General features: G+C 42.3%; 1 protein-coding gene across 3 annotated transcripts in view; it reads left to right on the forward strand.

Annotated features, from left to right (window-relative positions):
• MYLK (myosin light chain kinase) overlaps positions 1-11,827 on the forward strand; it is a gene marked incomplete at its 5' end in the record, with an annotated part of 136,959 nt that extends 125,132 nt beyond the window's left edge. For all 3 annotated transcript variants that reach the window (XM_084209727.1, XM_084209728.1, XM_084209729.1), the window contains 5 exons: positions 4,391-4,543; positions 5,500-5,623; positions 6,777-6,906; positions 7,769-7,888; positions 9,726-11,827. In XM_084209727.1, coding sequence (XP_084065853.1) covers positions 4,391-4,543; positions 5,500-5,623; positions 6,777-6,906; positions 7,769-7,888; positions 9,726-9,982 — 784 coding nt within the window. In that variant the 3' untranslated portion in view covers positions 9,983-11,827. The remainder of the gene's footprint in view (positions 1-4,390; positions 4,544-5,499; positions 5,624-6,776; positions 6,907-7,768; positions 7,889-9,725) is intronic.
• Between the last annotated feature and the right edge of the window lie 2,605 nt (positions 11,828-14,432).

The raw sequence follows: 14,432 nt of genomic DNA on the forward strand, positions 1-14,432 counted from the left end.
TCAAACCAATTTTCAGTCTAAGGTTTCAGCACTGCATGGGCATTGAATGTGGGTTGCCCTTTTCCTTCTGGCACCAAAAGATCCAAGTAGTTTCAGGGAGGAATTGTCTGAGGCTGATTGAAATGCCTGCTTGCGTTCCAATGTGTCTCCTTGCTTTTATCAGTGCCAGGCTTAGTTTATCTTTTCAGCATAGTGGATTTCTGTCAATTAGTATTTTTTAATATACTTTATCTTAGGTTGTGTTTTAATATCATACTTGATCTTGCTGCATTCTCTTTCCCTTCAGCACCTTCCTAAGAGCACACACCCTGATTCTTCAAACATTCCCTTTCCCTTTTATCCGTTGTGTCGTTCATCACTGCTGTTCCCCCTCCCTTGTTTGGCAGTTTGGGTTGGTTGAAAGATCTTTGAGCATCATTCATCTTTTGGGTGTGCTGGCTTGGAACCTGCATAAAGCAAGGCTTACACTTGGCTCTATGTTATGTTAAAAATGTATACCTCTTTATATTAAAATGGGAGAGCACTCCTTGTTCTTTCCTTAAACAAAGTTAGGAAGGCTTTAATGTCAGACTGAACCACTCAAAAGAAAATGTTCTATTTGTTCAGTGGCACTGGCAAACTGTGGTTCCTCATTTCCCCTGGGCATGTGAAACAAGGAGAACAGCAATAACACCCTTGCTTCAGCGATGAGCTGTCTTCCTTTCCATGGGTTCAGTGGTCTGCTTCTTCCAGGGAGGACCAGTGCAGGCTAAGCGTCCCAAAGATGTGTGTCCCTGACAAAGTATCCTCAGACTATTCATTTGCTGCAGTTCACTTGGAAAAGAATTCATTCTCTACATGATCTTCAGGGTGCAGGTGTCATCATCACATGCTTATTTGACATGCCCTGCACAGGTTTTATCAGAAGTGCCAGCAGTCCCAGGGAGTTGGTGCTGCAAGCACTGCTTGCAGAGGAATACTCACATTCCTTTAGACAAGCAGCAAAGCCATCTTCCCTGGATTAGTGGGAATCTTAATGCAAAGATTTCCAGTTCAAATGCTGTGGTGTTTGTTACATATGCAATGAAATTTGCATCCACATTGGACCCTTTTCATTGTAACATTTCTAAGTCTGCACTCAGAGCTTTGTTAGAACAGACCAATAAATGTAAAGGAACTCCTAGAGGATAAAATATATTTCTTCTTTATTTAGAAGTGGAAACTTCTAATAGTGAAAGACTTTCTAAACAAATGGTTCTTAACATGCCAGGAAGATGCCTGGTAAAGTAACTGGAAAAATGTTTTCAGTAAACAGCCTGCTGCTTGTCTAAGAGTAACTTCACAGTGTAAGCTCAGAGTTAATTTTCTGGAGCAGTAGCTCATCTTTATCACTTCAGCATTCCAAAAAGAAATTGTTTCCATTATCTGTCAAAAGAGTTGCTGGACCATTATTACTTTAAATGGCTATTAAGAAATGAACAACCAAGACTTTGGTCAGTGAAATCTGTGCTAGAGATAAAAATTGCTGGCTATAATCTATACTAGCTGCTGGATTTTTTCTGACTGTAGACAAGGATCTAGTTCTCCTTAGAAGTATTTCCACAACAAGGCAACTGATTCACAGTGTAAAACTGTAGGAGAGAGAGAAAATTATTTTAGCTTTGTAAATCTGCAACAGCACATTCAGAAATACAAAAATAGGTTCATTGAAATGTTTGAATGAGCACTGTTACACTGGTGTTCAGAAATGACAGAGTGAGTGGAGGCTTAACTGAGATCCACCTGGTAGTTTAACAAATGCATGGGATAGACCAATCCTACTATAGCATTTAAAATCTTATCAGATAATTCTGTTGTACAATTCTAAATTTAAAAAAAAAACAACCAAATACACACACATGAAAACAAAAACCAAAAACAACAACCAAAGAATTTTTTTCCTTCTCTAACCTTCTCATCCTTTAATTTTTCCTCCCCCTTCAAAAGCTCTGTGGAACATGCAGCAATGCAGCACAAGTGCTGCCTCTTACAGCACCATGGAACAGCAGTGTTTCCACATGAAGCAATGTCCCTGTACCTAAAGCAGGTTTTTTAGTCTGCATATGATCTCCCACTACTGCAGCTTTAACCTCTGGAAATAGGTCAAAATCTTGTCCAATGTGGTGCAAGAGCTGCACACCATTATTTGTGATAATACTGTGCAGAGGTCCCCTCTGGCATACCTCGATCAAGTATTGAAGGGAAATGCGATTTTTATTGCTCCAGCTGCCCAAGTGTGGGCACGGAGCTTGACTGGATGAAGAGGAAATGTACATCCCCCCCCCTTTTTGACACTGAGCTAAAGGAATACTTCACAGATCTGCTGGCTTGTCTGACACTGTTGTTCTTACCACAAGGTAAAAATGAGACAAACCAGCAGTCATTGTGTGGAAGCCCAAATCAGAACTGCAGTCTGCACGAGACTTTTTCACTTGCTAAAACATGATGGAGAACACTGACATTGTCATAACTGAGCAAATGTTCAGATGTTGGAGAGGAGGTGGGTTTAAGGACCTGCAGGAATGCTCTGTGATTCCAGGACACAGATTCCCGTGCCTCCCGGCCGTGAGGGCCACAGGGGGAGCGGGCAGAGCCGAGCCCGCGCTGCCCGCAGCTGTGCCAGCTCTGCAGTGCTGTCCTGCCAGGCACAAACCTTCTCTCCTCCAGGAAAGCAAGCATCAAACACAGGGAACAGTCGTGTAAAAAGGCTTTGTGGGGGCATTTGTGGTATGTTCTTCTTTCAGCTTTTGGTAACTTGTCCCGTTATATCTTCATAAATGAGTTTATGCTACCTTACCCATTTACAAAGTCAGGATTCAATGCTGCATTCGAGTGCACCACATATAATGGAAAGTAAGACAGCAAATACATTCTGTTCTGATTTACCTTGTTCTGCCTGAGAATAAACAAACCTTTTATCTTCAGCTCATGTATTATTACTAAGAAGCTTCTGAAGTACACACATAAGATTCTAGAGTCTGCTGTACTGCACACAACTTCCAGAAATGGTAAAAGATTTAGTGTCTGCTCTGTGTGAGACTTCAAAGAGTGTGCGTTTCTGCTTTGCTTATAAAATAAAATGCTTAGGAACAAATCAGATTTTGAATGTAATAAGAGACTAAAAAGAAGCAAAATAACTTTGAAGGAGATAATTCTATCATTAATCTAATAGCTCACTTTATTTGACCCCAATCTTTTTTTAACCAGTCTGTTCTGTGATATTCACTGGCACCATGATATTCATATAGTATTATTTCCATGTAGTATTTTCAAAACCCTAACAAGTTACAGTTATTTTTCAATATTTAAAAGAACGGAGTAGTACTGGTTAACACAATTGTGCAGAGAAATCAAATAAAGTCTGTAAAAATTCATGAAGAATAGGTCATTCTGTAAATTGCATGCCAGGAGGACCTGGAAAAGTGAATAACTTGTAGTTCTAGGGAATAAGCAACCCTTCACCTCTAAGTTTTTACTGAAAGTTTGATATATACAGGCATCAAAAATATCCAGATGCACAGTGTAATAAAGGATAATGCTCTACTAGAGAAAGAGACTGCAAAAATGACACCGTGATGTTCTGTAATTGCCTTTCACTGGCAATTTATCAGTTATATTGTATAAAAAGCCTTGGAAGCTCAACTTAGGTTATAGGAGAGCATTATTTCCATTTCACGCGTCATTGTGACTGATGGAGAACATAAAGACCAAATTACTTGTGCATGCATCTGCATAACTCCACAGCCTGCAGTGATGCAGCATTGCTTTATCAGTCTGTATAAGTCAAGGTGGGTTTGTTTGCAAAATAGCCTTGTGGATTTCATCTTTTCATTATGCATCTTTCTTCCTGGGGTCTCTCTGCAGGAGTAAATTAAATAAAATGTACAAAACCCCCCCTGGTTTGACAGTAAAGGCAGCAAAATCACCCTGAAACTAGATAATCCCCAGAAGTCCCTTCCAACCCTAACAATTCTGTGATTGTGAGGAAATGTCAGGGGAGAAAAAAAGATATTCCACCAAATTTGGTGTGAAAAATCCAGCATTAGTTATGCAGAACTAGACAAGTCATTTAATAAACTACTTTGCTCCAGTTTCACCTAATTCTAATTCTCCTCAATAATGTCTTGGGAAAAGAGAAGGAAACTAGAAAAACGTGCCTTTCAGTTTTGCTGGCAAAATTCTAGTTTCCTTCCCATAAGGCTATCTGTATTTAGTTTTGAGTCCTTTTAAATTTAATTTCGTTTTTAAAGCAAGCTTTTATTTGTAAGGAAGTGCTGAGATTGGGAGATGTCACACACAATTTTAACTCGCTCCTCTGGTAGTTTGCAAATTGACGTAGTTTGTTCTGTGTCTGTGTCTGTTCCGTCCCCAGGGTCAGCGGACTCTCTCCTTTCATGGGAGACAACGACAACGAAACCCTTGCCAATGTCACCTCAGCAACGTGGGACTTCGATGATGAGGCTTTCGATGAAATCTCTGATGATGCCAAGGACTTTATCAGCAATCTACTGAAGAAAGACATGAAGTAAAGCCTGGATTTGCTTGCTGCACTCTGTGTGTTTGCATTGAGCCGGAGCTGCCATTCGTGTTTCCCCGCCGTGCATCTCCCCAGGGCCGCAGCACCTCTGGCCATACTTTATAAGGAGCTGTGCGTGTGTGGCTCTGGATTTCACTCGCAGGGGCTGAATGGAGCTTTGGCTTCAATCGCCGGCTCTTTGTGCTCTTCCCTCCCTCGGGCGAGGTGCACCCGGGGCTTTTGTGCGGCCACTCTGATCCCCTCTCTTTCGTGACACACATTCCTGCGTGACACATTCTGTCTTGTCTAAATGGCTTGCAGTTCTGCCCTTGTGTCGCCTACTTTTAAGAGTAGGCAGCTTCCTATAAATGTAGTAATTGGGCAAGAAAAAAAAAAAAATCAGAGTTGGAAGCCGTGTTTGCAGAAGTGCCTGAACGAGCCAATGAAAGGAAACACTTCTTCCAATGAGTTTGCAAGTGGATGGATGGAGAACAGAGGGTTATTTCCGTGTGCACCCTGAGCAAAGTGAAGAATAGGTGGCGAGAGATTTGGACATTTCTGTTCTGTGAGATGTTCAGGAGGCTACTAAGTGGTGGGATGGGGGAATCTCTGTAAGTGAAGGAAAGGAGATCTGGGACAGGGTTCTGTCAGCATGGAGCAGCTGAATCACTGCCATTGTGGCTCTGCTGTATGTGTTCCTTGCCTAAAACATACCGCTTTTCCTGCTTTGTTTTATAATGTTTTATTAACACTTAAAAACGCACAGTTTTGTCTCAAAAAGATCTACAGAAATTGTGAAAGTGAGTTTAAGAAGTTAGAATGGCTGGGAAAGCAAAACCACGTGATCTTTGTTGCTAAATTTAGGTAACAGAAAAATCAGCTCCCAGCAAAGAGAACACAAAAACAGCAGGTAGGATCCTCTCTTTTTATTGGCAACACTGACTGATCTTTTTATACAAAAACAGGAGTCGCTTAAATTGTACTCAATGTCTTCAGCATCCCTGGCTGCAAAAAGACACCAAAAACATGGAAGCCAAAAAACTTTCCAAAGATAGGATGAAGAAATATATGGCCAGAAGGAAATGGCAGGTAATGAAGAGGACGTGGAATTGGGCTGGATATCCTAACATTATTTTTCGTGTTTATGATTCTCAGGAATACATCACATCAGGGGGTTTCTGCTGCTGGTGAAAGCTGCAGCGTGGCCAGGGTGGGAATGCTGGGCAGTAGGAGGGTGCACAGCTGCACATGGATTACACAGGATGATCCCATTTCAGGCTACTGAAAGGCATGAGCTCAAGTATAGTTTTTTTCTACTATTCTGGGTTTCTCTCTCCCTTCCCTGCCCTCTCCGTGCCACTGAGAGCTGGAGGATTGTGTAATACTGAACGAACCTGAACAGTACAGGTAAAACTTGCCTGCCTGGCCTCCCTAAAGGTACCTTAATTCATGGCAGTTTAATTCTACTAAGCCAAGAGTTCAGTCTTGTTGGAACCTCCCCAGCTTCCCATGCATTCAGTCAGACTGGTTTTCTGTAACATATTCAGTCTCCCTATCTTCTTTTCTCCTAATGCTGGAACTTGAGTAGCAAGTCCATCTGTGCCATGCTGATAGCTACAGGAGTTGCTGTGTGAAATCCTGGATCCTTTTGAGTAGCCTACAAAATACTAATTTGTGTAGGTCTACCTTATATTCTCTCTTATGTTCTACTCCCTTCTTGAAGCTCATGCAACACAAGTGTCTGTACTACTGCCCTCATAGTTTGAGCATATTTTAGTAGCCTGGTGGTTGATCCTGGGTCCTGTCAGAGGTCTTCTCCCATCATGCAGATGGTGCTTTCTCATTCATTTCATATCAGCTCGTTATCCATGTTGGATGAAATTCAGCCCAGCCCAGCAGGCTGTGGAGAGAGGCGTTCCCCACCAGAGTTCAGTTCCAGTTACACAGGACAGGGCTTCTCTCTGGCCCTCCTCTCGCACAGTGCTTTTTATCCACAGCTAACAGAGACATTCATTTAGGTATGAGTTCATCAGGGGAAGTTTATATCTGCAACTAAATTTGGTAATTCAGTCCAGCCTGCTCTGTCTCTCCTAGAACAACTGAGCTATATATAAGCAGTTTGTCCACCAATTCCAGTGAGGTTTGCAGAGATCCCAGATAATTTGTCTGAAGCACGATTGTTGCAGAAAATCACATGCCTGTTGGACTGGATTGATCAGAAGCCTTTTCTGTTATGTCTTAGAAAACAGGCCATGCTGTCCGAGCAATAGGAAGACTGTCATCCATGGCAATGATTTCTGGTATGAGTGGGAGGAAGGCCTCTGGGAGCTCACCTACAAGCCCTATAAATGCAGACAAAGCAGAGAATGAAGGTAAGGATTTTTTCTGTCCCATATTTTCACCTGTCTCTGAATCAGTCCTACTAAAACTTTTAGCAAATTGCTAGAGACCAATTGAGTTGGATATTACTGTGCTCTCTCCCTCTCTCTTTTTATCTTCCTGTTTTTTAAAGAAATCTGTCAAAAATTCATTGTCCTTATATTGTCCTGCTACTCAAAATGTCACAGTATAGGCACAGGCAGTAAACTCTTTTCTTTTTAAAGCCAAAGAATTAAGGCAGATTTGTCAGCTGCACTTTCTCTGGGTTTGGGAATGCATGTTTATACAAAGATGACAGTGATGTATTGCCTTCTCATGCAAGCAAGCAAGCAATGAAGTATTAACACTTGCTGTAACCATGGCACACACCCTGCATTAGCCATGCTCCTCAGACAGGGCATTTAAGGAAATGTCTGCGTTACTCCCATAGGTCCCCAATGAAATGTGAATTAGTGGTGTGTAACAGTCAGAGGTGCAAATGTTTGGCACTGCTGAAAATCAAGCAATTTTGACAAATCCACATAGACTGTGGGCCTGATACAAGTGGAGCTCGTTTATCCCTCTGACTAGCAAAAGTCCAGCTTTGGTTAGAAACAAATTCAAGGGAAAAATACTGAGGATTTGTAGCATGGTGGCCTTGCACATCCATTTCTTTCTATTTATGGCCTGAATCTTTTTCCAGCTGCAAAAGATTGGCACAAAGTTAAGCAGCCAACGTCCTTGCTGTCCCATTAGTCTGACAGAATTAAGTGAAATAAAAGGGGCTTTCATTGCCATCTGGTAATTAAAAACTAAAATACATCTTTTGAGAACATGCCCTGTAAAATTGTTCACTACCTCTTTGCTCTCCTCCAGATGCTTTCCTCGAAGAAGTGGCTGAAGAAAGGCCCCACGTAAAGCCATATTTTACTAAAAAAATCCTTGACATGGAAGTTGTGGAAGGAAGTGCCGCTAGATTTGACTGCAAAATTGAAGGTACTTTGAATAAGCATGTCTATTTCTTTCTCTCCTTCCTTGTCAACCTTCTGCACTGGGTAATTGTTTTACTTTTTCAGTTTTTACTTCTGTATTATTGTTGAGTTGGTGCCGTTTTGCTTTACCAGTATCTGCACAAATAGCACAAATGTGTTGCAATAACAGAAATTATTTGGAGCGTGTTCTGTGCTTGCCATAGAACAGAAGTCTCCAGGAGTCCACATATGAATCACTAATAAAGAATAACAAGTGAGAACTGTAATTTGATTTTTGAGGGAACAGTAAGAGCAAGGTGCAAAGCAGAAGCATAAATTCCAATAGTATACTCTTAGAGAGTGTCAGCCAGTCACCAAGAATTAGTAGGAGGTCAGCTGTCTGAAAGGACAGACCAGTTTCAGGTCACCTCAAGATAACTTTAAGCCATACATACATTTCATTAAAGACAAACAAGTCCCTAACTGTATATGCATAAGAAGGAAAGATAATATTATTGTGCTGGTCACTTAAGTCACATCTAGAAAATACTGTTCTGTTGTTTGGGGTTTTTTAACTTAAGAGTTCAGGAAAGAAACCTAAGACGGGAATATGCAAAGTATAAGTATAAAGAGAAGACACCTAAGGAGCATGGGCATGGTTAGCCCAAGAGTCTAAAGGCCAAGAGCACTGGCACTTCTCCTGCAATGAGATTGAACCTTGTGTATCTCAGCTGTGAATGGAAACAAGGAATTTGGAAAGAGGAGCTGTGAAAACAAAATGGGTAGGCCCAGTACCATCCTGCATGTGTACAAGTTAATTTATAATCTCAAAATGAGGAAATCAGAAACTGCCTCATCGATCTTCTGCTTGTTTCTCTGCTCCAAATCCTTCCCTGCCTGGGTTTCCTATCTCACAGTGGAGATGTGAGGATGGATTATTATTGCTGATGGATGCTCAGCGTGGGGGTACGTGCACAAGTGCTGCATGGGATAAAACAGATGGGTGTACCACAGCTGATGTTCCAAACTTTGCAGTGTATTGCTGCAATGTTCACTGTGTGTTAGGGATTCCTGCACTTTATTTCTGTTCAGTGGGGAGTTATCCTCCCCTGGGAGTTATCCTCCCTTCCCAGTCCAGAACTTGGCTGAGACCACAAACCTTCAATTTGTTACAGCAGCCAAGAGTACTGTATAAGGGATTGTTCTGCAGCAGGCTTGTACAGCGCTGCTCCGAGGCTTAGCAGAGCCATTTGCTTCACAAAAGGCTCTGAAACTCCTGCTGAGATGCACAATCAAAATGATTTTCTTATTCTTCCTCACTTACCCTAACGAATACAGAAAAAGGGAATGCAATGTGCAGGACAGGCTGACTTTTAAGGAGCAGATTAGGAGGAGGAAGATTCAGAATAAGCACAGCAAAGCAACCTGAGAAAGGTATTAAATTGTAAACCCAAAACAGTTCACCCTTGAAATTCTAAATCTCGGTGTTGGGAACTGTTGTCTCCGGAGAAGCTGCAGTGTAATGTGAGCCTCAGATGCACTGTCAGGAGTTCCCTGCTAGCTGATGGCTACAGCACACAAAAAGCTGCAGGCACTGCTCAGGGACTGGAAGGAGGAATCCAGCGAGTACCGCAGTGCTCATGTGCAGTTTTTGCTATTCTCTAAAATTTTGCTATTTGTAAAAAATAGTTTCAGGTAAATGTGAAGTAAAAAAGCCTCACATCATCTATTTTCCATGGAAGTCAATGAAATATTTGTCTAGCAACACATACACGTCCCCATAGAGGAATCAGAGCACAAGGTAATTAGTGCCGAGTTAATGCTCGTTTATTGCAGTCGCTGTTGTCTCTCTGCTCTTGCAGGCTATCCCGACCCTGAGGTGATGTGGTTCAAGGATGATCAGCCTGTCAAGGAGTCCCGTCACTTCCAGATAGATTATGACGAGGAAGGGAACTGTTCTTTGACTATTTCTGAAGTGTGTGGGGACGATGATGCCAAATACACCTGCAAAGCTGTTAACAGCCTTGGGGAAGCCACGTGCACCGCAGAGCTCCTCGTGGAAACAATGGCAAAAGAAGGAGAGGGAGAAGGAGAAGAAGATGAAGAGGAGGAAGAATGAAACAAGGCTAAAAAAATATATATTTAAAGACTCTCCTTATAAGGCTCAGAAAACCAAGTTATCAAAAGCACCTTGTGTGAAATGTAGGTCTTTGGGGGGTTCTTATTTCAGCATGATCAGTTGATATCTGTTAGCTTTATGTATGGGCATTACTTCCAACCAGCAGGCTTTTTAAGTTGCTAGCATGATTGACTTTAAGCAAGCCATCAACTAAGTTGCCCAGACTACTTTTAAAATCACAAACTAAGTTGTATTCTGAACATCTTAAAGAAAAATAGTCTGTTTACTGAGCTCATTGCTCTTTGCCATCACTTTTCTCAGCCAAAACCGCAGCTAAGTTGGCTCCCCGAGATCTACTTTAAAGGAATTGTTGGCCAGACATGCAGTGAATCTCTCCAGTCCTGAGGAGTAGGCTGAGCTGCATCTTCTCTAAGGGAAGGTTTGACACAGCCAGCATTGCAATTTGTACGTTGACATGGTTCGTTTCTTGTTTCCTTTAAGCAGAATCTCACAGACCAAACTTCAAACATTTTCACTGCCTCTCACAGTGAGCTGTTAGTGCCCTTGTATTTTTGGCAAGCATTAAACATGCAGGTGGTTTCCTGAGATACTCCTGATCTTGCTTTTAGCCAGCTGATCCCACTTTGTCATCTTTCCCTTATGGAGCCTGTCACTTCAGTGCAGTTGCAGCTGCCTACTTAAGAAACAGACTGAAAACACAAAGACTGAGAATATTTTCTGTGTTTCTGGTCCGTCTCATAAAGACTTATGATTCATATATATGCTGCTGTGAAAAAACAGGTTATTGCACAATCAGTGATTTCTCTGTGCATGTCTGTGAATGGAATCCCAGGTTAGTTAAAGTTTTACTTGCATTTATTTGGCAATTGCAAAACAGATTTCAACTGATGATAAGCTGGAAACTCCCACAGATTTTTTGAGTAGCCAAAAAGATAGTAGCCTGGATTACAAACTCCTCTATTCTTAGCAATTTCCAAAGAATCTTAACCTATATAGGACCTATTTCTACCTTATGAGCTTGACTGTCTTGTTTTTGTCTTGAACCTGCACCAGTAAGGCTGTTGCGGTTTTTAAAAACGCAGAAAAACAAAACAAAAATATCCAAACCCCATTTTTTTTCTCAGAAATGGTTAACTCACTCAGTAACTTTGCTTTCCTTTCACAGTATTGGCACTTTTTAATTTTTTGTTGTTGTTGTTCAGAGGTAATATCAGAGGCTGCAAGGTGATTATGCATAATCCAAAACCAGTGTGTCTTATATCTACGTATCATTCCAAAAGTGATTCTTTTTTCTTTTTCTTTTCCACTTTTTGTGTGCAAAGTGCAACCATTTGCATTTCAAAGGTTACCTCTTTTAAAAAAAAAGACATTACCTTAAATCCTCACCATTAAGTAGTCAGTGTACTTTAATACAGGTGTGTACATTACCAACCTTAGGTTGTTTGATATTACCTAGTTGTGTATGTGTTTCATATGATTTGCTCTTCTACATTCAAAGCTCAACTAATGTGGGTGACACGACGGTTTGTAACTGCTTTACTCTTTGTTGCTAAGTTCAGATTGCCAGCATGTCTTTTCAATTGATAAAAACCTCTTCTTATACTAAACACAGTATTGCCACAATTCCTTATACAGAAAGGTTTGGAATCTGATTTAGAGCATACAGAGCTTTCCTCACTTTTTTTGTTTTTAACGTTTTAGGCAACAATGGGGTGTATTTTGTATCTTAATAAAAATATGCTAATGTTCTCCCTGTTTGTTAAACCATCAGAATTGCAAAGATGAGACCGCTACGGCTGTAGTTACTCACGGTTCCTAAATAAATACTACCACAAAGCACACTCCTCGTATGCTCTATTGCAGTGTCACCGCGTCCACCTTGGCCAAGCCTCCCCTCCTCAGCCCCTCAGAGCTGCTGGCCACACAAACCCCTGAGGTGGCAACACTGGAGCCTCCCTGATGTCTGTGGTGCTGCTGCCCTTCTCCTGCCCCAGCTGGTGCTGTGTGGAGGCTGCTCTGCCCCAGCGCCACCAGCTACAGCCTGGGGCTGGCACTCGTGGCCTCGTGCTCTGCCACGTCTCCAGTGTCACCACAGGCCTCAGTGGGAACGTGGATGGGGCACCAGGGTGGCTCTGGGTTTGTTTCACAGTTGGGAACTCCCATATGTTGGGGAAACAGACTTCTGAAAGACTGGGAGGAAGGGAGAAAAAAAATCAGGGAACACTCAATGTAGATAGGGACTTACACCAGTGTTTCTAAAAACTGTAAAAGAGATAAGGACAAATCTGCTTGTGCTGCCTTTATTCAGACTTCTGCTAACATGCAGCCCACACCACCACAGGCCATGCAGGACCACACAGACTCCCCTTAAAGCAAAGATTGTGCAAACACCCTGCTTGTAGCAACATGCTTCTTGAGCAAATCCTCAGCCCTTCGAACAGCCACCTTTGCAAGGTGTGCCCCACTGTCTTGTGAATGTACCTGGCTTTGTTCAGTGACTGCTGGTTTCCTACTGCAGGGAGGTACATGCCTGAAGCAGGAAAAGGTCTGGCTCTGCTGGGCTGCTCTGCAGACACAGCAAGGTCTGTGGGTACGCTGGGTACCAAAGCCCACACACTCAGAATTGCAGTTCCTGCACAGATCTTCCCTTCCCTCTCCTCTGCCACTCATCCTTTTGTGTTCCACAGGCTATAAACTGCCTATTTTTCTTTTGCCCCAAGGATATTTCAAGGAGCTTACCATCTCCCTAGCTTCCTATTAACATCCATTCTAGTCTGCAGGAAACAATGACCTCTACTTCCAAAATTATGTGACATGCATCTGATTCAGCTCTGAGCAATTGGCTGCTCAGAGCTGTATTTGACCTTGAAATTTTTGCTTTATTTGATGAATAGAATTCTATTTCCACTGAAGAAAGATATTTTATGTACTTGAAACCCCGTCTCATTTTGCCAGCCGTGGTTTAATAAAAGGCATTACCTCTTTCTATAAACCTTCCCTTGCTTGTATAATGTTTGCAGAAATCCACTCTTGGGGTGTCATAGGGCTGAAACCCCAATAGCAGAGGTTATGCAAGACACTGGAACTGCCCGAGGTGGACCACTTAATTCTCCTTGTATTTCTTTTGTATAACATTCAGTCTTCTCAAGAGACAATGGAGAATTTGGGGCTCTTTTTCCCTACTTGTGTTTCTGGATTTGCAGAAACTTAATTTACTTAATGACCGTCCTGTCCAATCTCCCAAGCATCCTGTGCACATTTCTGCTTGATGAGGAGACCTTTGCTAATTGCATGTGTGGCATGCAGTCTCTGGGTCCCTGCTTCCCTTTGCTGACAAGGCAGCACTGGACTGCATACCCCTCTCTCTCCTCTGCAGTGACTGTCAGACTTGGCAAACAAAAAAAAAAAAAAAAAACCTTTTTTTTTTTTTTTACTTGCATGCATGAATAATGAATGATTTGTTTTTCTAAAATTTGTTACATTCATTGAAATATTGCACTAAAACAGAGCTGTTTGAAAATGGAGTCCTCATAAATCATCTTTGCCTTTTGAGCTCTATTGTCTGCAAGAGACATGCACATGAATTTATAAGCCACAAAAATACTCACATGGAAGCAGGATTTTGAGAGATGGGGAGTGAGGCTTATGCTGTTATTCTGCACTGCTCATAAAGGGACTGCACCACGACATGCATGGGAAATAAACCGAGAGATGTTTATGGGAGTGGAGAAGTAACTCCACAACGTGTTTACAATTTCTGTAGGGGAGAAAAAATAAAAATTCTTCTGTTGTGGCTGTTCAGAAAGGCAGTTCTGTCTGCCCTGACAAGAATGTTTGTTGCTAGGAAAGTAATGCTTTCCAGGCTTTTGCTCTTGTAGGGAGCTTCAGCAGGAAATGAGTTACAACTTCTCACTCACACAGCGTCACAGAATTGTTAGGGTGGGAAGAGACTCTGGAGATCACCCCCAGTCCAATCCCCTGCCCAGGCAGGGTGACACAGCGACGTGTCCAGGTGGGTCTGGAATGTCTCCAGAGAGGGAAACTCCACTACTGCCCTGGGCAGGCTGTTCAAGTGCTCTGCCCCCCTCACTGTAAAGAAGCTTTTCCTCATGTTGTGGTGAAACTTCTTGTGTTAGTTTATAGCCATTGCTCCCTGTCCTGTGGCTGGGCACCACCGCAAAGTCTGGCACCATCCTCTTGGCACCCGCCTTTGAGATATTTATGTGCATTAATGGAGATCGCGTCTCAGTCTTCTCTCCTCTGAACTCCATAATAAAAGTGATGAAAACCTACAAGATATTCCATAAAAAACCGTACCAAGTAACGCCGTTAACGTCTCTAGGGACACGGCACACCTATTTCTCCCTGCGGAGGGGCCTTTTGAACCAGCCCTGAAAAGCGAGCGACCAGGCCGCCGACCCCCGGGAAC

Source organism: Fringilla coelebs, assembly GCF_963513975.1.
Source record: "Fringilla coelebs genome assembly, chromosome: 7".
NCBI lineage: Eukaryota > Metazoa > Chordata > Aves > Passeriformes > Fringillidae > Fringilla > Fringilla coelebs.